The sequence below is a fragment of the Lutra lutra genome, chromosome 4 (assembly GCF_902655055.1).
Source record: "Lutra lutra chromosome 4, mLutLut1.2, whole genome shotgun sequence".
In the NCBI taxonomy this organism is placed as follows: Eukaryota; Metazoa; Chordata; class Mammalia; order Carnivora; family Mustelidae; genus Lutra; species Lutra lutra.
Window position 1 is genome coordinate 190,391,043 of NC_062281.1, and position 25,211 is coordinate 190,416,253.

General features: G+C 53.1%; 1 protein-coding gene across 1 annotated transcript; it reads right to left on the reverse strand.

Annotated features, from left to right (window-relative positions):
* Positions 1 to 4,865: 4,865 nt before the first annotated feature.
* PGD (phosphogluconate dehydrogenase) lies at positions 4,866 to 21,812 on the reverse strand. The gene is made up of 13 exons (XM_047723802.1): positions 21,668 to 21,812; positions 20,968 to 21,043; positions 19,991 to 20,170; positions 17,628 to 17,693; positions 16,381 to 16,499; positions 13,814 to 13,883; positions 11,252 to 11,386; positions 9,312 to 9,501; positions 6,263 to 6,393; positions 5,952 to 6,085; positions 5,696 to 5,795; positions 5,435 to 5,557; positions 4,866 to 5,350 (listed from the first exon to the last, which is right to left on the reverse strand). Exons 1-13 carry the CDS (start codon positions 21,673 to 21,675, stop codon positions 5,231 to 5,233), a joined length of 1,452 nt encoding a protein of 483 aa, XP_047579758.1. The 5' UTR covers positions 21,676 to 21,812; the 3' UTR covers positions 4,866 to 5,230.
* Positions 21,813 to 25,211: the final 3,399 nt, after the last annotated feature.

Consider the following 25,211-nt stretch of genomic DNA (forward strand, 5'->3'; position numbering starts at 1 on the left):
AAAGAAGGGGGCCCTGGGGTGGGGGGTGTGGAGTGGGCTGGGAGCAGGTGGGGAGCTCCAGCCCTAGGCCCAGACCTCAGGTTCAGAGTCCAGCCCCTGTCGCAAGCTTTGTGACCCATGGCAAGCCACAGAACCTCTCCAAGCCCCAGTTCCTGCATTTATAAAGTGGGGACCCTAGTACTAACGTCAGAGAGTGGTTGTGAGGCCGAAATTGCACCTAAGTGCTCAAGAAATAGTCACGGTTATCTCCTGGGCCCTGTCTGTGCTTTGTACCTTGCATGTTACCCATTTTAAAGCAGCTGCTTGCCAGGGCGCGTGGGTGGCTCGGTCGGTTAGACGTCCTCTTCTTGATTTCGGCTCAGGTTGTGATCTCGGTATCATGAGACTGAGACCTGCATCGGGCTCCGCACTAGGTGTGAAGTCTGCTTGGGATTCTCTCCCTCCCGCTCAGCCCACCCCGCCCTCTCTAAAAAATACACACACACACACATCTATCTATATGTATAAACAAATCAGTCGCTTCCCAGGGCAAAAGAACATTATTCTAGGGGTCTGTGGGGGCCCCACGCACTTCAGAGTCTGATAGAGGAGGTCTGGAGCTGAGCCACGACAATGGCCACTAGATGTCAGCCTTGTGCCACGTTGTGACACTAGGCTGGTCCTGCCGGGGGTGAGCCTGCCCTTCCCTGGAGCTTACTAGGCTCCCGTGCTGTTCTAGGCGCCCTCACGGTGGGTACTGAGGCCTCATTTGATACATGAGGGGCCAGGGTCACAGAGGCGAGAGGACTTTGCTCGAGGCTGACACACTAGGAAGTGGTGGAGCCCAGATCTGACAAGCGGCCGCCTGGCTTCTGAGCCCTCGCCCTACGTCAGACGGGCCTTTGCGGGTTTCCTGGATCCTTTTCAGCTGCATTAAACAGGGTGCCCTGAACACTTAGTCCACTAACAGTCATCACTTATTTCCTCCAAAACTGCCCTGTAAATGCTGACTCTGAACACTGGATCTCTGTTGGCCGTCATAAGGATTCAGGACCTTCTGTCTGCTCCCTGCACGGACACGGGGTCCCTGACACCATGCCTGGCACGTGGAGGTGCCAGTAAGTGTGCAGGGGGGCCACGTGGGGGAGTGAATGTGCCCAAGGAGCAGGAGGGTGGTGCGCGGGGCGGCCGTGTTCCGGCGACAGGGCTTCAGGGGCCTGTGACCTTGGACAAGTTCCTTCATATCCCAGTGCCTCGTTTGTAAACTGGGGTAACGATAGTACCTATTTCGGGGGGTGTTGTAGTAAATGAGTCCCTTAAAACAGCGCCTGGCCCACAGTTCTGATTATATTTCTGGATGTGCCATCGATACGGTGTGAGATGCTCGGGAAAACTCCCGAATAGCGCCAGAGCTCCTGGCTTCGTTTAACAAATCACCTTTTTCCAGAGAAGCAGCCATTGGCAGCCACGTGGCAGCCACTGGCTCAAAAAATCGAGCTACCCTCTCCTGACCCAAGTGCTTTCCCTAGAACCTTGCCGCGCTGCCATCCACCTGTTGAATTTGGGGTGCTTATGACCTGCTCGTAACTGACAGAACGTGGCTGAAACGATGCCGCACCGCATCCACTGTTAGGTCTTAAAAAGCAAGGTCATGTCCGCTTTGTTCGCCAGAACACTCCGCTTTGGAGCTGCGCGCCCACCTAAGACGTTAGCCCAGCCCGGGGCTGCCAGGCCATTAGGCGGCCCAAGGCCACCGGGTGGGGCCACACGTACCTTCCTCAGCCTTGCTGAGGTCCCAGCCAGCAGCCAGCACCGGCCACCAGATGAACAAAGAGGACAGACACCTCAGAGTGTCCCCGGCCATGGAGTGTCCCCGAGCTTTCAGGTCTTTGTGCTGAGCCCCAGAGACCATCGAACAAGACAAGCTATGCCCTCTGTGCCTTCCAGTTCCTGACCCACAGAATTAGGGTAATAATGGTTATTACCCGCTCTTCGGGTGCTTTGTAATGTACCCCGCGGCGGTAACTGCGACAGCACACAGGATTACCAGGCAGCGAACACAGACGCGCTAACGTACGTGTGAGTGTACTCACCAACATAGTACCTTTATCCTGAAGGCCTCTCTGCCTGTCCTGAAAGGGGGGGGGGCTCCACATCTTCCTCCAGGAATGTGTGACTCGCCCACCCCTGCCAGAAGTCTCCTTGCTGAGAAATGCTGTCTGCTCCCGTCTGACCTGTCGCTCTTTATAACCAACTTGTCTGTGTCCGGAAACGAATAGGCCTAGGATGTCTGCCCCCAGAGAGGCCCTTTCCTGGAGTAGACACCGGCTTGTCCCCGTGTGGCCAGGCCGAAGGACATAGACTCGGCGGAAGGCGGAACCCCAGTGTGGCCACTGCCACCACGTTGGGAACTGCGGACCAGCTCACCCCCCGCAGGAGCCGGGTAAGAGGAGGCGGACCGGGACCATACACAGTGGCCTCTGTGCCACTGAGAAAGCAATGGGGCCCAGAGGGTCAGTAACGTGCAGCGCGGCGGTGAGTTGGCAGCGGGGCTGGGCAGGGGACCCGGGCCCCTAGCGGGGCATCCGGGCAGGCCTTACCGGAGCTAACAGTTCTTACGGACCTGTTCTTCATGTCAGTCACGGGATATAAAATTCAAGAAGCCCAGAAGCCGATCTGGTAGGAACAGTCCCCCACCAAGGGCATGGGCAGAGGCCGTTAGCCTCCCACAGTGAGAACAGCTGCCTTTCATCATGGCCTTGCTCTGCCAGGTGCTGGGCCAGGTGCTGGGCCAACCACTTAACACAGCATTACCGTCCCCGGGGACGGGGAAGTGGTTTTTAACCTGCTTCGCAGATGAGGAAGTGGCGGTCGGAGGCCTCCAGTGCCACTTCTGGCCAACAGAGTTGGGGCACACACCCCTGGGGCCTGGCCACCCTCCCCGTGCGCCCAGGCCCTTCTCGGGTCCAGGGGCCACCGCGGCGGCAGTGGGGAGCTCAACAGACACGCACAGCGCGGGGCCGCACCCCCTCCTGCTGAATCTGAATCTGCCCTTTTTCTCGAGACCCTCCTCCGGGGCTGGGGGGGTTGACCACAACCAGAGAAGCGCCACTGGCCTCCTCTGGCCCATGGAGGATGTCGGTCTTGACCTACACGCCCCACCAGCAGACGCAGGGGAGCCCACCAGGAGCCTCCCGAGGCGTGGTTTGCAGAGTGAACTCGCCATGGGCTGCTGGGACGCAAATGTTTCCAACTGGCAGAAACCCCACTGCGTCAGGGACAGGGGCAGCCCGAAGCGGGAATAGTAATGCCACACAGAGGGGCTTAGTACCTGCAGGTGCTGGCCTGTTCTTACTCGAGTCTTCAAAATAGCCATGAGCAGACAGGCCCCATTATCCCGTTTTACACACGGGAAAACTGAGGGCAGGGAGCGTCAGGGGTTCGGCAGAGGGGGGCACGGGGGCAGGGAGGGGCTGGATCTGAAGCTCCGTAGCTTCTGGGTGCTGAGCAGGGTCAGTTCTGCTGCACGCGGTAGTAGGATTTCACTCTTCTGGACAGTCCAGCTCTACGTCACACGCTGTTGACACTTGGCCTCCGCCCCTCTCTAGTGTTTCTCTCGAAGGACTCGCTCTCCACCCGAGGGGCACCTGCCTGCCTCAGCACAGGCGGTCAGAGATCACCTGTGAGAAACGCTGCATCAAGGGGTTCACATCCCCTAAAACAACCCCGTCGGGGGCGAGGGCACGCGTGTGACGAGCACTGGGTATTCTATGTAACAAGTGAATCACTGAACGCTACGTCAGAAACTAAGGACATACGGTGGCCAGCTGAAATTTAAAAAAAAAAAAAAGGGCCCTGTCGGGACACATGCGAGGCTTAGTCGCATAAGCGTCTGCCTTCAGCTCAGGTCATGATCCGGGGGTCCTGGGATCGAGCCCTGCATCGGGCTCCCTGCTGAACAAGGAGCCTGCTTCTCCCTCTGCCTACCGCTCCTTCTCCCATGTGCCTGTGCGCTCTCGCTGACAAATAAATAAAATCTTTTAAGAAAGAAAAAACACTGTCATGGGCAGTGACTCAGCACCTCTGAGATCTGAAGGTGGGGGCGGGGCGGGGTGACAGGGCCATGTCTAGCTAAGGCTTCACATCCAGGCTGAGAACTTCAAAAGCCGAGCATTTAATGAAAAGGATGGGCTCTCGGGTCAGCTCTGTGAGCCCCTGCGCTTTTCTGAAAGCGGTCAGAGGCCAGAGTAATGCCAGCTGTCAAAACAAGGAAGCACTCTGCTCTATGCTAGGATTCTCGCAGGACTGTGTAGAGCGTTCCAGAGAACTCTTCAGGAGTTAAGCTGTTGTAATAAAGCAATTCCACTGGCCCCAGGCCACGTAACCCTACCAGTAAGTACGCCAGTAGGATTCTTTCTCTTGAGTAAACAAGATAAGGCGAACAGCCCAATTTGAAGACTAGGCCCAGGTCCCATGCGCCCGGCTTAGGGACGAACAGAAAGAGGGGGCACACTGAGCCCCTCAAGTCGTTTAAATATAGTTCCTGACGTGTTCAGCGTGAAGCGTGACACAGAGAAGGCAAAGACTTTTCCACGAACAGCCATACACCAGCACCCAACCCGAGAAAACATTCGTGTCCCCTATGTCGCCTCCTCGTCCTTCCCCGCACAGGTAACCACGATGCTAAACTCTGCTGTGTTTCTTGTATTGTTTGGGGGTCTTTTAAAAAGAAAACGGAGATGGGGCGCCTGGGGGCTCAGTGGGTTAAAAAGAAAATGGAGAGGAAAAAGCACACGAGGCTGGAAGGAAACGGGCTCCAGTGGGAGGAAACCGGCGGCTCCGCGTGGCCGAGGGGAGAGCACTGAGTCGGGAGAACAGGCACACATAGGATCTACCTTTTATTATGTGGAGAAAAGCGGGAAACCTACCACGTGACGCAAACGTTCCAGTCTGAGCGATGTCCCCCCCCCATGCGTGCCTTGAGCAGGGCACTCAGTCACGTGGGGCCGGGGCACACGGGCACGTACAGGCTGGCCTCCTGTTCGGCCCCAGGACGCCAGGGCAGAGGGCACCGTGCTTCTCCCAGGGCCACTTCACATGGACACTCACGTGACCTTGTCAGGAGTCCCTTAGGAGACTATCTTAGAAAAGGTCTGAGCAGAGAGCGGGGCGGAGGGCTGGGTGAGCAGCGTCGGGCAGCCCCTGGAATGTCTCCCCCCGTCCCGGGAACCGTGGCAGGTGACTGGTCTGATCAGGCATTGTATGAAGAGGACGACACGCTGCCCCCGTGGCCTGTCCAGTTAGTGTGGATAAACTGTCCGGGTTTGGCTAAGAGTTCGTAAGTGTGAGCCCCGAAGTAATCCCGCTGAGCCTAGAAGACAAGAAGTCGGGCGGTTGGAGTGACAGGGACAGGCCACCACCCGGTAAACACCGACCACCTGCTCGGGCAGCTCACCTGGAGGAGGTTGGCCGGCAGCACGTCGTGTCTGTACCCGTCGTAGAAGGACAGGGCGGTGGTGAAGCAAGGCATCGGGATGCCCACCTGGACCCCGGTGCTCACTGCCCGCCGCCACGCACCCTGAGCCAAAACAAGCCAAAGACGAGGGGTCAGCCCGCAGGGAAGACGCCTGCTTCCTTCCCAGGTGGCAGAATTCCACGAGCGCCGAGGCTGGGAAGTGAAAAACCAAACCCCCGCACCCAGCTCTGGGCGGCCTACCTGGCAGTTCTCGACAGCGGACTTAAAGAAGTCATCGAGCAGGAGATTCTGAAGTTGTGGGTTCCGGTCAAATGCATCCTTTATCTTTCCTAGGAACACGCTGAAATGATCAGGAGGGAAGAAAGCACCGTCTTAACCTGGGCGCACTGAGCGCCCGGCAGGAAGCAGGGGAAGGAGTCGGCGGGGAGACCGTCCACTCAGGTGCTGAGAGCACCACTCTGGGGCACGGTGGGGGGGGCGTGTGCCGCACACTCACCTCCTGATGATGCAGCCCCCTCTCCACATCAGGGCGATGCCGCCGTAGTTGAGGGTCCAGCCGAATTCCGTGGCCGCCTGTCTCAGCAGCATAAAGCCTTGCGCGTATGAGATGATCTTGGAAGCGTAGAGGGCCTAAGGGACGATGGACCCGTGTGAGCTAGAGTTAGCCGCGTCCTCCCCGCCAGCAGGCCAGGCCTAGCGTGGACGGTGGCAACAGGACACGGCTGGACTCTGCGGCCTCCCGCGGCCTCCCGCCCCCACTGCCGCCCAAGGCACACACAGCCACTACGGTCAGGGACTGGGCCCCACCTTCCGAATATCCTCCAGGAACGCTTTCTTATCACCTTCAAACTGGATCTTCTGGGGACCCGTCAGCTTTTTGCTGGCTTGAATCCTCTCGTCCTTCAGAGATGACAAGCATCGAGCAAAAACCGCTTCTCCTGCGGAGCAGAGGGGAGAGCGTGACTGGAGCTCACTCATGAAGCCGACGGGAAAAGAGTACACAGACGCCAGAAAGAATGAGGGAAATTAGTAAAGGAACGGATTTCCAGTTGTACCAAGAGCTGAAGTCTCAACCTTAGGCCACAGAACTGAACCTGGCTCAGAAAGAATTTTCAAACTTGGGGCGCCTGGGTGGCTCAGTGGGTTAAGCCTCTGCCTTCGGCTCAGGTCATGATCTCAGGGTCCTGGGATCGAGCCCCACATCAGGCTCTCTGCTCAGCGGGGAGCCTGCTTCCTCCCCCATTCTCTGCCTGCCTCTCTGCCTGCTTGTGATCTCTGTCTGTCAAATAAATAGATAAAATCTTTAAAAAGAATTTTCAAACTTGTAAAAAGTTTTGAACTGATAAAAACCTCTAGACAGTTGATTTGATAATCAAAACTCCAAAAAAATCAATCTTCCAGCATGAACACAGGTATAGTCACAAAGATCAACATGTACTTCACACGGGGAGCTCTGAGCCCCTGGCAGGCTCAGCCGGTGGAGCTTGCGACTCTTGATCTCGGGGTTACGAGTTCGAGTCCCACATTGGTACGGAGATTACTTAAAAATACAATCTTAAAAAAAGTAAACGGGAGGAGTTCTAGGGAAAAAACAAGGAAGTAAAAGCACTTTGGTTCAGAATTACTCTGCTGATCCATATGTAAAATTTCAATTCCACTTGGGAGGGCTTGATTTTGGAATGCTCCCCAAGGACTCTCTTCTTCAGGAGCACTCACTACCCCTCGAAAACTAGTTCGCAGCAGGCAGCCTTGAACTTCGCTCAGTGCTCAACTACAGTGGCGTCACCCTAACCTGGGGGTTGTCTGCAACAGCCATACACAGAGAAACAGCAGACTCGCCCCTCAAAAAACTCCACTTTTTTTTTTAAGATTTTATTTATTTTGACAGAGACAGAGCGCACAAGCAGGGGGAGCAGCAGAGGGAGAAGCAGACTCCCCACCGAGCAGGGAGCCCGACGCAGGACTCGATCCCAGGACCCCGGGGATCATGATCTGAAACGAAGGCAGACACTTCACCATCTGAGCCACCCAGGAGCCCCCAAAACCCCATTTTCTAATTATTTAAATTTCTTTTTCAGTACATCCACGATCACAATTTTCATTTGAATGAACAACATTTCAATATGGTATTTTAATATCAAGATATTTAAACTTCTCAAAAATTTGCCCTTCAAAAAGCCGACTTGCTCAACTGACACATTACACAATTAGAGTAAGTTACACATACGAATCCGTCCCCCGCAGATAAAATGAAGTAAAACCTCTGGGCTTTGTTTTCGAGGGAAGGGGACTGGCCACACACCCAACAGCACTGCCCAAACTCGGAACACACACACCGGCGTCACGGGGCGGCCCGGTGGGCTCACCCTCGCCAGCCTTGCACACACACGATGACTCGGCACCAGGGGACGGAAGTGTCAGTGTGACACGGCTGGCGCAAGGAGGCCAGGATGGCACAACACCCCGTGTTACCCAAGGGTCAGCTCAAAGACTTCCTTCCCTGTTGGTCCAGCAAACACGAAGGGCGCCCACCCAGGGACGAAGCCTGGCCTGCCTCCGACCGGGAGAGGTGAGCCTCTCTCCACCCGAGAGCAGGAGCCTGACCCTTCCTCGCCCTTCCACCGACATCGGTGACCAAGAAACTGTTCCTGGCAGTTGTGCCCTCACTCCCCTGCCCTGGGCAGCCCTCACGTTAGCTCAAGAGTGGCCGCAGCCCTCTGCACCGAGGTGGCTAAGCGACCCGCTTCTCCTTGCATGGCTCACAGCCGGCCTCGGGGAGCCCTAATCCATAGGAAAAGGAAAGGCAGGAGGAGACTCTGGGGGGGAGGCAGCCTCTGTTTTTGGAGGGGGGGGGCTGATCTGCCAGGAGCAGAGATGAGCCTTTCATTCAGCACGCCAGGCACCTTGTTCTACTGTTTTCAATCTTGCCAGAAGTGTATCTGTTTTATTCTTAAAGGACCAACTTGTTTCATGAATCCTCTTATTATCCGCTATCTGTTCGTTTCTGCTTTCTACGATTTCCGTCGCCCTGTATCTTCCAGTTCGAGGCTGAGCTCGCTGCTCTAAAACACAACATCCATGAAAAGGACACACACCAATGGTCCGGATCGTGGCTTTCTTTAAACGAAGGGAAGGAACAAAGGAAGAGAGTTCCTAAAGGACCTGAAAATGTATAGGCTATATTTTATTTTTAAAATATCTGGGGGAAGGGTGCCTGGCTGGTTCAGTAGGAAGAGCATGTGACTGTCGACCTTAGGGTCATGAGTTCTCTGCCTTCGGCTCAGGTCATGATCTCAGGGTCCTGGGATCGAGCCCCACATCGGGCTCTCTGGTCAGTGGGGAGCCTACTTCTCCCTCTCCTTCTGCCTGACTCTCTACTTGTGATCTCTGTCTGTCAAATAAATAAATAAAATCTTTTTAAAATAAATAAGTAAATAAAATAAAAAATAAGTAAAGTATCGGGGAGGGGGAACCACAGCAAAATATTAACAAATGTTGAGGACGGAAGCTCATGTCATTCATGAACAATTTTGTTACCGGGACCTTCCCCATTAGAAGGTCATGGAGGTCACGGACCACAGTTCAGTCCCCAAGACAAAGCCAGCCGGAAGGTCGAACTGGATAAGAAAGCCAGGAACTCCCAAATGCCCCTCAGAGCCCGTATGACCGAGAGAAGGTTGGCAGGAGGAGAGGCTAGAGCGCAGGCTCTCGCGCTGGAGGAGCGGAAAGCACTGAACGCCACTGAGCGCTGCACACAGGCTCCCGGAGGCCAGTCCTTAGGGGCCGGTCTACACCAGCATCCCAGAAGCACAGCAAGAGCGAAAGACGAGGGGCTTCGGCGGGGAGCGCACGTTACCGATGAGGGTGACGGGAACGCCGTACTCCAGGGCCGAGATGGCCGTCCACTTGCCCGTGCCCTTCTGGCCCGCGCTGTCCCTGATCTTCGGCAGCAGGTGTCCGCCGTCAGCATCTCGGAACTTGAGGATGTTGGCCGTGATCTCGATGAGGAAGGAGTCGAGCTCTGTCTTATTCCATTCCTCAAACACCTAGCGCGGGACGTGGGAGGAACAGCGTGAGAGAAACCAGGCCCACGCAGAAGCCCCCGGGCCCCCGGCTTTTGTCTGCAGCGACCAGTGCTCAAGACTCGCCCCGTGTTCGGGGCTGAGCCCCGCTCCCCTGAGTCGAGTCTGCTGCTCCCCACGAGTCATCTGTGCTTGCTCGCACCGTCGCCTCCTCGGAGGCCGTCCCTGCTCACCGGACCTCCTCACGCCCCCCTCTTCTCCTGCATAAGCTCCCGCCAGCCAGCTGCACACTGCCGCAGAGCGACTGTCATGTGTCCCAGCTCCGTGCGGCCAGGGGGCAGGGGCTTTGGTTGTTTTGCTATTATGTCCCCAACACCGAGAACAGTTCCCAGCATATAGGACAGCACTGGTATCCATAAATACGTTGTTTTCAGTAAATTGATTACATCTGAACACGCAACAAGAGAACCACTGTTTCTACGAAAATAAAGTTAAATTGTTTTATGAAAGAAGAGTGAAGGCAAGTCAGTGAAACAGAGCAGGGATGACACGTTTCAAAGTTGGGAGGAGGGGCGGCCAGGGAGGGGGTTCAGTCAGGGGAGGCTGCAGCTCTGGATCTCGGGGTTCTGAGTTCAAGCCCCATCTTGGGTGTAGAGATTACTAAAAAAATAATAAACTTTAAAACAAAAACATTAGGGGGAAAAACTGTAAAAACTCTGGAAGAATTCTGCAGCGTGCACCTTGCAAGGAAGTGTCCCTAAATCACTCGATCACTCGAAGGCGCTGGAAGGGGAAACCCTAGACGACGAGAAAGAGGACTAGGACGTTGGCCAGCAGAGCCACACTTGGCGGAAAGGGCTGGATGGGTGAGGAATGTGTCTTCCTCTATTTCCAGTTAAAATCAATGTTTACCTAGTGACAATGCTGAAGTCTTCAGAGAAAAGAGTACTGGTGCTAACCTTGAAATGTATTTTTATTTTTTAATTTTTTTAATTTTTAAAAAAGATTTTATTTGACAGAGATCACAAGTAGGCAGAGAAGCAGACAAAGGTTGGGGGTGCAAGCAGGCTCCCCGAGGAGCGGAGAGCCCGATGCGGGGCTCGATCCCAGGACCCTGAGATCATGACCTGAGCCGAAGGCAGTGGCTTTAACCCACTGAGCCACCCAGGCGCCTGGAGGGGATGTTTATGTTTTCCCCACTTTGACTAACTTTTGATTAACTGTCCAACAGCCAGTCCCAACCTGACCAGGAAAGCAAGCTTCCATTCCGCCTCCCCTGTGGGACGATGCAGGACCAAATGAGGTAACGACCATGAAAGCACACAGGCCCAACACAGGAAGGGCCACTAAACGGTGCTAGTGATCAATGCCAAGGTTCTCAGGGGACATCTGGCTCTGTGGCTAGCTATCCTATCGTACAGCTTCCCTTCAATCGGGCTTATGCCATCCTTTTTTTTTTTTTTTAAGATTTTTAAAATTTTTATTTACTTGAGAGAATGAGAGTAAGAGAGGGTGCATGCTCGGGGAGGAGAGGGAGAAGCAGGCTCTCTGCTAAGCTCAATGCGGGACTCGATCCCAGGACCCTGCGATCACGACCTGAGCTGAAGGCAGACACTTTACCGACGGAGCCTCCCAGGCGCCCCTGGGCTGAGTCCATCCTCCCACCAGCATGACCACTGGAAGGAGGTGGAGGAAGGCTTTACTGCCGCAGGCAAATCCCTCTCACCTGAGCAGGAGGGGCCCGCTGCAGCCCAGACGCAAGCCTGGGACTCACCTTTGCCATCTCGTCGTGCTCCATGGCCAGCACATCCTTCATCAGGTGGTAGGCCTCACAGATGAGCTGCATGTCCCCGTACTCGATCCCGTTGTGCACCATCTTGACAAAGTGGCCGGCTCCTTCGTCTCCCACCTGTCAGGGCGACAGACACCAGGCGGCCTTCAGAGGCAGGACCCCAGGAAAGCCCATGGCACATTCTTTGGTGAGGCTCCTCCCCATACAAAAAATAACAGGTTGGGGGCAAATATCTGTAGTATTTTAACACTAAGCATCACTACGTAACAATTCAATAAAAGCTCTCATCCAGTCGAGTGTTCTTTCAAACTCAATCTGAACTTGTTTCTCTCGAGCTTTTTCCAAGCCTCCCAACTCGCTGCAAGCACGCGCAGCTCATGAGCCTGCATCTCCCGCCCTCCCTTGCTAGGAAGGGCCCTTGCTCAGTGAAAGACCCCCTCTTCCCGAAGTTACCACTCTCCCACCGCCGGGGCTTACAGCCCGTTGGCTGATTAAACCACCGGCAAGTTAGAAAACATGTAACTGTGTCGTAGTTGCTGCTACGGGGCTACCAAGGGGTAAAATGACCCTGGATCCCCGGTCTGGCCGTCCACCTGGTAAGCCTCGAAATGTGTTCGTGCCAGCGCATCTCCGCTGACGAGATACGGGTTTATGAGAAAGCTGGCGGGACTCATACAGTCGGAACACCAGTCTGTGAATTCAGTTAAAGTAACTACAGATTTTGGGATGCCTGGGTGGCTCAGTTGGTTAAGCCGCTGCCTTTGGCTCAGGTCATGATCCCAGGGTCCTGGGATCGAGTCCCGCATCGGGCTCCTTGTTCTGTGGGGAGCCTGCTTCTCCCTCTGCCTCTGCCTGCCGCTCTGTCTGCCTGTGCTCACTCTCTCTCTCTCTCTGACAAATAAATAAATAAAATCTTAAAAAAAAAAAAAAAAAAAAAAAAAAAAAAAAAGTAACTACAGATTTTAGTGGTTACAAGTCTCAGTCCCAATGGCACGTTCTGTCCCTACAGACGAGCTGCGCGGGGAACCAAAGCATCTGAAAATCGCTCAGTGGGCCAGGCATCAGAACAAAGGGAGTTTCGGAGTCAAACATCTGGTGGCGACGAGCTCCGCAGTCGGGCATAGCCATCTCCATGACAGGGATCCACGTGCGCGGTGGCCCGAGGTTTGCTTGACCTGCGTGCTCTCTGCTGTCACCGCTGGGATTCATACAACTGACCCATCTGTCGGAGACTTCCGCCATCTGCGTTTCCACAGCTGACCTGCCCCCTTCGGATCCTGACGCCTTCTGTGGCCGCCAAGTACCACGGCCAGTACCGTCTTCCGAGTGAACGAAGGAGCGTCTGCTCTCAGTATCCACACCAGCTTTCTCAACAGCCCAAGAGTAAGCGCGGGGCCTCTGGAGTGTCAGCCCCTGACTCGGTCAAGACCCAGCAGGGCCAGTACTGGCTTCTCATCATGGTTCTGTCCCGAGTGTGTCTACAAAGCAGTGACTGCAGCTGTTTTTTCACTGCAGTAATTCACTGTTGAGGCTGGAACGTTCCCTTCCTAGTCCTTGACACTAATGAGAACATCCTCAACCCTCCAGGTCCAGCCCCGCCCCTCTCCACCCTAAGCAGACCAGGCCGGACTCGGGGACACTGGTTAAGAGGCACGGACCAGACCAGGGGGCTCCTGCGGCCGTCCCCGGGCACGGTCGGGCCTCTCCCTCATTGCTCGTCTGCCTCAGGCCCCCTCCATCTCTACCTTTTACTCCCTCACACGAAGTAAAACTAACAAAGCGGACTAGGAGCTAGAGACCTCGGAGACCACCCCCCTCACATTTTAGGGACCAAAGACTGAAGCCCGCGTACTTTCCTGACTGACTCGCTAACGGCCCACAGTGGGCGGAGAGCCGGGGTGACAGGTCACGTCTCTCAGCCTGGCGCTTGGCCCACCCGTGGCATGGCCTGAGTCTGCAGGAGGGACAGAACTGATCTTAGCAGCAACACGAAACACAGGGAGGGCGGCGCACAGGAACAAGCCGAGGCTTCCCTCCTGCTTCGTGCGCGCGGAAGGCCTGACGTCGCGGGCTCTGTTCGAGCACAGAACACCTGATCCCGAGCTATGGGAAAGATTTTCCACATCCGTGGCCTGGACCTCTGAGCGCACCGCACCAGCCCCTCAATCCTCCTCCTTCCGTGCAGGCAGGCAAAGCCCACCTTTGACTGTGACACTTTCTTCATTTTCGTGAAGTCACATAGCTAATGACACGAGTCTCGCTTCACCTCGTCCCTGCTGTGCCTTCTTGAAGAATCCAACTTCTAGATGAATGGAGCAGGGCTGTTTTTAACACCAGCCTCAAGGCTCTGAAATACTCAGTTAGGCGGCGGCAAGGCCACATAGAAGAGGCTCGCGTCCTCGGCCATCGCTGCGCTAGCGACGTCAAGACTGTGACGCTGGTCACCAAACTAACTGTGGCCCCCCCAGGTGGTCCTGGCTCTGTGCGCTTTGTCCCGTCTGTGCCCATGTTACCAGCCGGCTTGAAAGAGGAGCCAGAACTTGCCCAGTCACAGCAGGGTTCCCCCGTTCCTACTTTTGCGGCGATGCCTTGGAAGATTGTCTTGATGTGGGGCCTGTGGGAAGGAACCATGTAGTTTAGCTGCTGAAAAGAGGGACCGAGATCTCAGTTAAATACTCAAGGACCTCCCACCCCAATCGTTTTCTTGCGGATGGGAGATGGAAGTGCCCCCCCAACTGTGGAAAAAGTAATGAATGTGCTGAGTCCACGAGGTAAACCCTGCAGAGGCTGCAGACTGGCTGGTGAGAGAAGACAGGAAGGCCAGCCAGAAGCATCAAAGCAGCAGGAGAAATTTCTCGGGCGCTGTGACTCAAACAGCAAGCAACAGGGAGGCTCCTGGGGAGATGCCTGTCATCGGTCTGGACGCGCGGCTTCAGGCCTGGCTCTGCACCTGCAGAACCGGGCAAGGATTCCCAGGGCAGCTTCGTTATCACACAGAGAAAAAGCGGCTGTTCCTCATCCCTGCCACTGCTCCCGGGGAGAAGACGTGAACTCACGAGGCTTTCTGCTTACGCTCTCCTCGCTACAACCACTGAAGGCTTCTTCCCAAAAAGTTTTTGGTAAAGGCATGGGACTGCCAGGGTTGCAAAGTTCATGCTCAAGATCAGAGCTAAGACAGCTTCGCGTGAAGCTTTAGAACCTCCCTGAACTCGTACGGAGCGTTTTGGGCAACGGCGCCACTCCTGCCTCTGCCGGGGCTCGATCTCACCACCCCGAGGCCGTGACCTGAGCCGAAATCCAGAGCCAGACGCTCAACTGACTGAGCCACCCGGGCAACTGCCTTTTAAATACTGTAGTAACCACCGTTCCTACTACTTTGAGTGAACAGTTTGAACAAGTCTTCCCTATGCTTACGACTGCCAGATGGTCTGAGAGACGTAGTCACTGAGCGAGTGGGGCATCGCCGCCTTAGCAAGTATCTCCGTGTGTATCGTCTGCATGTCTAGCCCAAGATCAATGTTTGTAAACTTCTGGGCGCCTGGGTGGCTCAGTGGGTTAAAGCCTCTGCCTTCGACTCAGGTCATGATCCCAGGGTCCTGGGATCGAAGCCCGCATCGGGCTCCCTGCTCAGCGGGGAGCCTGCTTCCTCCTCTCTCTCTCTCTCTGCCTACTTGTGATCTTTGTCAAATAAATAAATAAAATCTTAAAAAAAAATGTTTGTAAACTTCTGAGAATCAGGAAGATCTCTATATACTTCCAGATTTCACACGCTGCAGGGGCGCCTGAGTGGCTTAGTGAGTTAAACATTCTCTCTTCTTTTTTTTTTTTTTTTAAAGATTTTATTTATTTATTTGAGAGACAGAGATCACAAGTAGGCAGAGAGGCAGGCAGAGAGAAAGGGGAAAGCAGGCTCCCTGCTGAGGAGAGAGCCCGATGTGGGGCTCGATCCCAGGACCCTGGGATCATGACCTGAGCTGAAGGCAGAGGCTTTAACCCACTGAGCCACCCAGGCGCCCCAGTTAAGCATCCTCTTGATGTCAGCTCAGGTCATGATCTCAGGGTCCTGGAATTGAGCCCCACTTCGGGCTCCGCGCTGGGTGGGGAGTCTGCTTGGGATTCTCTCCCTCCCTCTGCCTCTCCCCACACTGAAACACTCTCTCTCTCCCCCTCAAATAAATAAATAAATAAAATTTTTAGATCTCACATACTGTACAGAATCCCAAGTAACTCATCAGAGAGCTAATTTAAAGAATAACCTTCCCCAGGAAACCCTTTACCTCTGGGAATTAGGTTTGATCACTCCTTACTTTAACCCCTAATATAATTCTAGCACACTGGAAATCAAACTCATTCAGAAAAGAATGGTACCAAAGGAAAAAAAAAAAAAAAAGAAAGAAAAGAATGGTACCTTTCCGTGTCTCCCTCAAAAGGATCCCTTTTTTCTTTCTCTTCTGCTCACCCACCTCCCTCCGTCTGGTTGCTCTCTCTGCAACCTCAGCAGCGGGTTTCCCGCCGTCTAAGTCAGGCGTGATTATTACTTGTACCTTTTCATTTTGGTTCTGTCCCGCTCAACCACCCCCCCTTACGCCTCGTGCACCCCTGCTCTTACATCACCGATGCCATGGCCAACACTTCCCCTTACGGACAGCACAGTGCACAGTGTAAAACTTGTTTTGTCTCCAAGTCAGATACAAAACCTCCACCTCACTCTCCCAGGGACAAAACAGGCCCCATCGGATTTTTCCATCACTCACGATTATTAAATGAGTGGTTATCTTAGGACTGGGCACCACTTAGAGAGGCAGACTTTACTTCCCAGTCCACACAGCGCCCAGGACATTATTCAAATGGCTTCCTTAAAGCCCCTGAACTCGGTAAGCCTGTTTAGAGCTTCTAGTATCAGTCTTGGAGGGAAGAGCAGAGAATAAAGGGCAGAAGAGAACCTCGCACACAGGATGTCAAAGCAGTAAATGTACAGACAGAAGAACCATTCCTGGCATCTCCACCACTCAGGCCCCGCAGAGATCAGGGTGGCAAGAGGTACCCACGGCTCACTCCCCTCACAGCTCAGGCTCCCTTGTGCTGAAACGGGTGGCACCTTTGATACTCACCAGGCTTCCTTGTCCCCTCCTGGCATAAGTGAGGGGCCATACCGGGCCCCCTCCTCTCCACCACTGACTCCGCTCCCCACAAACAAGATTCCCTTGGCCTTGAGGTCGCGACATCGTCTCTACATGAGAGAAAAAGAATTTCATTATGCTTCCATATGACAATTTCTCCCAGTGGATGAGAGGAGATATAAGACAGGTATGGAGAGCCCACCCAGGACATGAAATGACCCCAGGATCCAAGAATAACCTGATCATTCCAGAAATTTTATCCCGGGGCACCTGGCTGGCTCAGTGGTAGAGCATGCAGCTTTTGATCTCAGGGTTCTGAGTTCAAGCCCCATGCTGGGTGTGGAGCCTACTTAAAAAAATAAACAAATAATAAAAAGAAATAAATAATTTTAAAAAGAGATTTAATACCCTCAGTTTGGGAGTCAGGACAAAAAAAAAAAAAAATCCAGGGAGCCTGGCGGGCTCAGTCAGTAAAGCGTGTGACTCTTGATCTCAGGGTTGTGAGTTTGAGGGCATAGAAATTACTGAATTAAAAAAAAATCTGGGGCACTTGGGTGGCTCAGTTGGTTAAGCGTTGCCTTTGGCTCAGGTCATGATCTCAGGGTCCTGGGATCGAGTCCCACATCAGGCTCCTTGCTCGGCAGGGGGCCTGCTTCTCCCTATCCCTCCCACTCCCTCTGGTTGTGCTCTCTCACTCTGACAAATAAATAAATAAGCAAAATATTAAAAAAAAAAAATCCATGGAAGTTTAAAATAGCTACCTTTCCCCCAAAGGGAAATAATATAAATCTCATTTTCCTGGAAGGTCTAGTACCATCAGACTCCATTAAGAGCTGGTGGGCTTTGGGGGTGCAGGTTTGGTTTTTAAGAATTGGCTTCATATAAGTATGACTTCCTGCCACTCGGCACTTAGGACGATACAGGGTCTTCTCCCAGAACACGAGGCCAGTAAAGCCGTGGTTCTCAACCATGGGCTGCTGGCGGAGAAGGGAAGAGCTAAGCACGAACCATCCACCTCCTGCATCCACGTGGAAGCCCTCCTTCTGAGTTACACATATCCTGAGGTGACCTCAAGTACGTCCTAGCAGAAACAGAGGCTGAGGACAGCAGCATCTGCACCAAGCCCCAGGATCAGCACTGCAGAAGGACAGTCCACTCTTTTAGCATGTATGCAATGCTGATACTTTTTTCTAGAATGTTCTCAGAACCAGGAAGAACTCAGACTGAAAAATACTTACTGTTGTGTCCCTGTATTCAGAATTTCCTCCATCAATGATGATGTCACCAGTGTCCAACAATGGTACCTGTAACCAGACGCAAGCATTACGGTGGGCCAGAGAAATGGAAGACAAAATAGAACGTACCTTGACCAATGAAAACAAACAAGAATTTATCCCAGATAAATCCAATCTAAAAGCACATGTTGGGGCGCCTGGGTGTCTTAGTGGGTTAAGCCTCTGCCTTTGGCTCAGGTCATGATCTCAGGGTCCTGGGATCGAGCCCCACATCGGGCTCCCTGCTTAGCAGGGAGCCTTGCTTCCCCCTCTCTCTCTGCCTGCTGCTCTGCCTACTTGTGATCTCTCTCTGTCAAATAAATGAATAAAATATTAAAAAAAAAAAAAAAAAAAAAAGAACGGGATTTAAAATTTTACAACAACCGGGGCGCCTGGGTGGCTCAGTGGGTTAAGCCGCTGCCTTCGGCTCAGGTCATGATCCCAGGTCCTGGGTTCAAGCCCCACATCGGGCTTTCTGCTCAGCAGGGAGCCTGCTTCCTCCTCTCTCTCTGCCTGCCTCTCTGCCTACTTGTGGTTTCTCTCTGTCAAATAAATAAATAAAATCTTTAAAAAAAAAAAAAAATTTTACAACAACCAAAACCTGCTTGAAAAATTTTGTGTTTCCACTGGGTGCCACCGGCTGTCTTACAGTCCCAAATCCCAGCAATGGGACTCGTTCTAAAGGGTCCCATCATTTCCTGTAGAATCTGCCCACAGCAGCGGAGGGGCCCGGTAAAGCAGCCATCAGCGGGTCTGGGGCCTGACTCTATGACCAGCCCCGTCTGGAGGTGGCAGGAGGAGACCAGGCCTTGGACAAGCACGTCTTCCTACAGGGCACGACGAGGCTGGCTTTACTAGTTATTCTTCCGTCTCCCCGCACAAGGATCCAGTGAACGTGGCTTCATACTTTCTTATGCTGGAGAATAAGCTATGGCCTTCCAGTCCATTCTGTGTATACCTAATCATGATCAGCTTAGCATCTCGCTACACGAAAAGCTTGGTGCGTCCTTTCCTTATCACAGCATTCTTCCTTTCAAGGTCATTCTTTTTCAAAGTGGTAATACACTGGTTGCAAATTCCGCTCCCTGCGGAGACCCCCCCCACTGTTAACAGGACTCCCGCAGAAAAGGAACTGTTCATCCCTTGCCTTTGTCTATCCCTACGTTCTCACAGCTAATGCCTTGGTTTTTCCAGAGCTGTCACTGAGAATTTGAGTTATCTTCATAAGTTGCTTCCACCCGTCCCCCTTCGCTCATATGCTATGTGTGGTTTTGTGGGTTTTGCTGGTGGGAAAAGCACGCGAAGGCTGCAGGGCACTGGCGGCGAGCTTGTCTCCACCGACTGACTGGCGGTGAGTTGTGCTGAGGAAGAGCCCCAGAGGCGCCCCAGAAACCACTCACAGCAACAGCGCTTCAACCAAACGCTGTTGGGGACATTCCCTGGGGAAGAACCTGTTGTCGCCATTGGCTCCTCCCCTCCCACTGCCATCCCAGTGGGTGAGTGGCCATCGGCCCTTCGGTAAGGGCACAGCCTAGTGAAGCACACAGGGAAACCCACCGCCCCCTCGCCCTGGGGCCGACAGGACCCGTCAGCCTCAGATGTGTTACAGAAACAGAATGAGCCCTACACAAAGCAGTGCCCCTACAGCCGAGGCTCAGGGCCAGAAGTGCAACAGAGGCCCTCTCTTGGGTGCCTACCCGAGGGTCACCCGCCTGTCCTCGCAAGGCCACTGCAGCCCATACACGTAGGTTTTTTTCTTCCAAAAAAGATATACCTGCTAGAGGCAACAAATCATTCAGAAATAAGGACCCAGCATGTAGGTATCCCTAGCATTCCCTAAGGGGATCTCATCATTTATATTAAGTTATACAACAATTTACATATTGTTACTTTATACAAATGCTGAAAAAAGTGAAATCTACTTCTAAATTTGGATACCACGGTTTATTGGTGAACAGCTCTAAGCACGCATAATCCACAACCAAAATAGTAAATTTTTTTGACCATCGATGATAGAGACAGACCAAGCTCCCTACTACTTCTACCTCTACTGTTAGTGAATTCTAATTGAAATGTCTCTTGGTGTCCCAGAATTTCATATATATGGAATTATTACCACTTGAGGATACGCGGTGACTTAATCCGTGCCCATCAGGTTAACCAACACCGAGACATCGAAGCACTGTTTTGTGTGAACTAAGCAGCTCACATCCAGACACCAAAGAGGCAAAAAAAAAATCTCTTAAGTAGAAAGCGGTGACATAGCTGACGGACTGCAGGAGAAAAGCCGCCCCGCCAGCAGCAGCTGGGAGCAGACCCGGCCTCACCAGTTTGTCGATGAAATCGTCCACAGCTTGGCCGGCCTTCACCAGCAGTATGACCCGCCTCGGCTTCTTCAGCTTCGAGACCATCTCCTCCAAGGAGTGAGCACCGACCACTTTGGTTCCCTTTGCCTCATTGGCCAAGAAATCATCAACTTTGGAGACTGTCCTATTGAAAGCACAAACCTAGAAGGACAAAAAAACGGTCTGCTCAAGAGATCCGGGACACAGAAGACCTTCAGACCCTAGATTAAGTGGCAGTGAAACTTCTACCGCAGAGAAAGGAACAGAAGCAAAGGTCAGCTGCCCGAGGCAAATCAGGCTGAAGTCTGTCACCAGCTGATTGGGACTCGGATTCAAATCAAGGGACTCGATGCTGCAAACTGTTATCTTTTGTCACCAGTACTCTTTGTATCAGAACAAGCTTAGTGTTTGTACTGTTTAAATTTTCACTCACCCCAGTTCTCACTAGACAATGACGTTAGAGCTCTACCAACCCAGGGAGGATTTCTCCTCCTCCAGTTATGGGCAAGATGGGGCACCTGGGTGGCTCAGTCACCTAAGTGTCTGCCTTCCCCTCAGGTCATGATCCTGGGGTCCTGGGATGGAGCCCCGCCCACAGGGAGTCTGCTTCTCCCTCTCCCTCTGCCCCTCACCCCTGCCTCATACTTTCTCTCTCCCGCTCTCTCAAATAAATAAGTAAAATCTTAAAAAAAGAAAAGAAACATCTGGGTAGGTTTATTCCAGCTGCAACCGTACAGATGCATTTAGCAAGACTCTCCTTCAGAGAACGGTGGAGCTGCCCCCCGCCCCAGCCCCACCGTCCACACCCGAACTGGTGCTTGTCCTTCCTTGGCAAAACCTCATGAGCAGCAACAGGGGATCTGTCAGAAGTGGCAGTTGCACAGGATCTTGGAAATCAGCAGCAGCGTACCAAGACACACCAAGAACCCACAAGACAAGTGTGTGTCCTCTGGACTTACCACAAAGCCGTGGTCATTCATGTTCAAAATTAAGTTCTGGCCCATGACAGCCAGTCCAATCAGTGCGATATCGGCTCTAAAAGACCAGGAAAGGGAACAAAGAAAACGTGTCAGTTCCACTTAATCCATTCCAACGCAGAGACCCAGAGCGTCCTAGCTTTTCCTATGAACAATCTGCCTTCCCTCTTCCCCTACCCCCACTTCACCCTTGAGAACCAGGCGTGCACCGCCCAGGCCACTGCAGACGGGCCACTCTGCGCTCCCCACTTCACCAGACGGTAAGTTCTCTTGAGACCCACTAATCCTGCAGGAGGGCGTGCAACCTCTGCTCTGCCCCAGGCCACCCGCTAATGACTCACTGCGGCCGCCCCCGTCCCCCACGCCCCCACGCCGGGCAGAAGCCCCGCAGGCACAGCCGCGGACCGTCCAAGCACTTCCCCTCCGGCTCCGGCCCGGGTTTCCCTCGGCCATGCCGGACCCCACCCCGCCGGGCCCTTTCTGGACACGGGGATTCGCCCGGCGCCGCTGCGAGAGACAGAGGGCCTGGGCCCAACGGGGCTGGGACACTGAAGGTCCGGGACTCCGGGCGCCACGAGGCCGGACTCCCGCGACCCCCGTGGTCAAGGCGACGTCAGGGGTGGCTCCGCCCTCCGCGCCGGCCCCCGGAAAGTTCCTCCGCGGCCCGCGGGCCGTCACTCACTGGGCCATGGCGGCGGCAGCGGCGGCGGCAGACTCGGCAGGAGTGGACGGAGCCGAAGAGCGGAGAGCGCGCGGCGCGGCGACCGAGGCTGAGTCCCGCTCTTGCTCTGGCCCCCAGGGCCTTGGCCGCGGCCTTCCGGCGCCGACCAATCGGAAGGAAGAGGCGGGTCTTGTAGCTACGCCATTGGCCCTTCCCGGCGCCTGTTAGACCACCTGAGGCAAACGGACCCGCCCACTCCCGGGGCCGGCTCAGGAGAGCGCCGAACACATCGATGGCAACGCAGAGGCAGGCAGGGCGGGGGCGCCTGGGACTGGTGGAGGAGGCGGGACAGGTGGAGGAGGCCGGGAGGCACCCGGGACGGGCACGGGGGCGTGGGCGGGGCGCGAGGACCGCTGGAGGGAGCGGGGGCGCCGGGACAAGCGAGGGGGCCGGGTCGGGAGCAGGGGACTCCCGGGACTGACACAGGGGGCGTGGTGGGGGCTCCCGGGACGGGCACTGGGGGCCCGGCGGCTCGCGGTCACCGTCGGAGGGACGGCGGGCGGCTCCTCCCGGACCCCGGAGCAGAGGACACTCGGGTTGGCGCCTCCAGTACATTTTATGATTTTTTTTCTTCTGTGAATGCTTCATATCATCTAACATGTACCTTGCACCCTTGCACGTAGTAAGTGCTCATCAGAAACAAAAGTCACGCAGCTGGTTCACGGCTAGTTAGTGACCCAGTTGTGACCCATTCAAGGCCAAAGCTAGTTCCATCCCAGCAACTGCACAAGTTACTTTGTAATATAGGTTTTAAGAGATACAGTGTAATAACTTACCTGTAAGCTGTGTCCCACTATCGTGTCTTTTCCTGTTGGAAATTAGGTCTGAGTGAATCACAGTTAACAGTATTTTTGAATGCTAATGGAATCTCACTCTGAATACTTAAAATCTCAGGATCTGTCTTGGATGTAGAAATTTTCCTGTATTATTTTCTGCACTAAAGGCATTCTGTTAATTTGTTCTTTTCCTTGAATTGCTTCCCTGTTTGCTCATTTTGTACCAGCCAGGGCTTATAGTCCTGAAGTTCGAATTTTCCTTTCTCTCCTCTCCTGCATGGAGGGTGGTGTTCATGAACTCTGTGGTTGACCCACTGTACAATGTCCAGGTGGGGCCAAGATTACAACAGAACTTCCTTCTGAGGAAGAAAAAGTCCCTGTCCCGTGAGACCCTTTCCTTCATTCCTTGCTTTTCCTGGTTGCAGAAATATGGGCTTGGAAGCAAGCCCAGAATGTATTTTAATTATGTATTGGTTCAGCATTAGTCATTTTTTTTTAATTCCAGTATAGTTAACATGCAGTATTTTAATATGTCTCAGGTATGCAGCGTAGTGACTCAAGAATTCTATACGTTACTTAGTGCTGATCGCAATAAGTGTACCCTTTTTTAAAAAACTAATCTTTACCCCCCGTGAGGGGCTTGAAGAGTCACACGCTCTACCACCTAAGCCAGCCAGGCACCCCACAATAACTACACTCTTAATCCCTTCCACCTGTTTCACGCATCCCCCCCCCACCCCCCGCCGGCTCTGGTGACCATTAGTTTATTCTCTACAGTTAAGAGTCTGGTTTTGGGGGCACCTGGGTGGCTCAGTGGATTAAGCCGCTGCCTTCGGCTCAGGTCATGATCTCAGGGTCCTGGGATCGAGTCCCGCGTCAGGCTCTCTGCTCGGCGGGGTGCCTGCTTCCCTCTCTGTCTCTCTCTGCCTGCCTCTCTGTCTACTTGTGATCTCTCTCTGTCAAATAAATTAAAAAAAAAAAAAAAAAGAGTCTGGTCTGTTTTTCGTTTGTTTTGTTTCTTAAGTTCTACATGTGAGTGAAATCATTTGGTATTTGTCTTTCTCTGACTGACTGACTTCACTTAGCATGATACTCTCTAGCTCCATCCGTGTTGTAAAAGGCAAGATTTCATCTTTCTAAGGCTGAGTAAGATTCCGATAGAAATCTTTTATATATATTTACCACATCGTCTTTATCCATTCATCCATCGACGGACACTGGGATGCTTCCATAGTTTGGTTACTGGAAATACTGCTGCTATAAACATAAGGGTGCATACATCTTTTCAAATTAGTGCATTTTTTTTTCAAGTAGGCGCCACACCCAGCATAGAGCCTAACTCAGGGCTTGAACTCATGACCCTGAGATCAAGACCTGAGCTGAGATCAAGACCTGAGCTGAGATCAAGAGTCGGATGCTTAACCGACTGAGCCACCCAGGTGCCCCTCGAATTCATGTTTTCTTATTCTCTGGGTAAATAGCCAGTAGTGGAATTATTGGATCATAAGGTAGCTCTATTTTTAACTTTTTGAGGAACCTCCATGCTGTCTTCCAGAGTGCCTGCACCAGTTTGCATTCCCACCAACAGTGCAAGAGGTTTCCTCTTCCTCCACCTCCTGTGCCAACACCTGTTGTTGTTTGCTTTTGATTTTCGCCAATAAAGCCCAGGATGTATTTTATTTTTTAAAGAGGAACAGTAGCTTTTTTTAAAAAAAAAAGATTTTATTTATTTATTTGAAAGCGAGAGCACATGAGAGAGAGGAGGGGCAGAGGAAGAGGGAGAAGCAGACTCCCCGCTGAGCAGGGAGCCCGATGTGGGGCTCGATCCCAGGACCCTGAGATCATGACCTGAGCCGAAGACAGACACTTAATGGACTGAGCCATCCAGATGCCCCAGAATGAATTTTAAAGCTACAAGCGAGATGCCTGGCTGCCCTTAATACCTCCCTGAAGGAGGAAGGAAGTGAACATGGAGACGGGGAGCTGACGGAGCAGGCTAAACCAGGGAGGACAGAGCAGCTGCCATCACTGGCCACTGGTCACCGCTGAGGCCGAGACCTGGGTCTTCACCCCAGCTTCGGCGACCTTGTAGTTTGGTGGACCTAGCTGGCAGGAATCTTGGAGTTCTCCCAATGAAGTGTGTCCACACTCCAGTGTGTAAAGAAGCTTGATAAATATGAACTCCGATTTCACAGATCTGGGGTAGGTCTGGAAGTGCATTTTATCACCCCCGTGATTCTCACTCCAGATGGTCTCTGGACCACCTTTTGCAATAGTTGTTGAAGGGTGGTCCATGACCGTGAAGGTCCCTGGTACCCTCTTCAGGGAGAAGTGGGTACAAAGCTATTTCGATAGGACTAGCAAGATGTGACTTGCCTTTTTCATCCTCGTTCTCTTAACAAGTGTCCGATGGAGTTTTCTAGAGGCTCTGAGACAGGTGATATGGAAGAGATTAAATGCAGAAGCAAGTAAGAGAATCCAGCTGTCTTAAACTGTAGTAAGCCAGACATTAGGTTTCACAACTGTAAAACAATGACACATATCACTGAGTTTCCTTTTGTTTTGGGAAATTGTTACTCAAAATTTTCTCCATTTTGATTTCTTAAATAGTAAATATTCATAGAATAGAAACAAAAGCTCTCTGTATCATCAGTCCTTTTTAAGAGTATAAAAGGGTCTGAGAGCAGTGGTTTGCAAACCACAGATCTAGCCCAACTCCTGTTTCAGAG

Bases quoted from the DNA above. Each gene is read 5' to 3' on its own strand.
- PGD (XM_047723802.1), bottom strand. The intron at 20,171-20,967 runs GTAAGTCCAGAG...TTGTCCTTCTAG, and splicing joins TGAATGACCACGGCTTTGTG to GTTTGTGCTTTCAATAGGAC. The intron at 5,558-5,695 runs GTAGGCCGCCCA...GTTTTGGCTCAG, and splicing joins CCGCTGTCGAGAACTGCCAG to GGTGCGTGGCGGCGGGCAGT.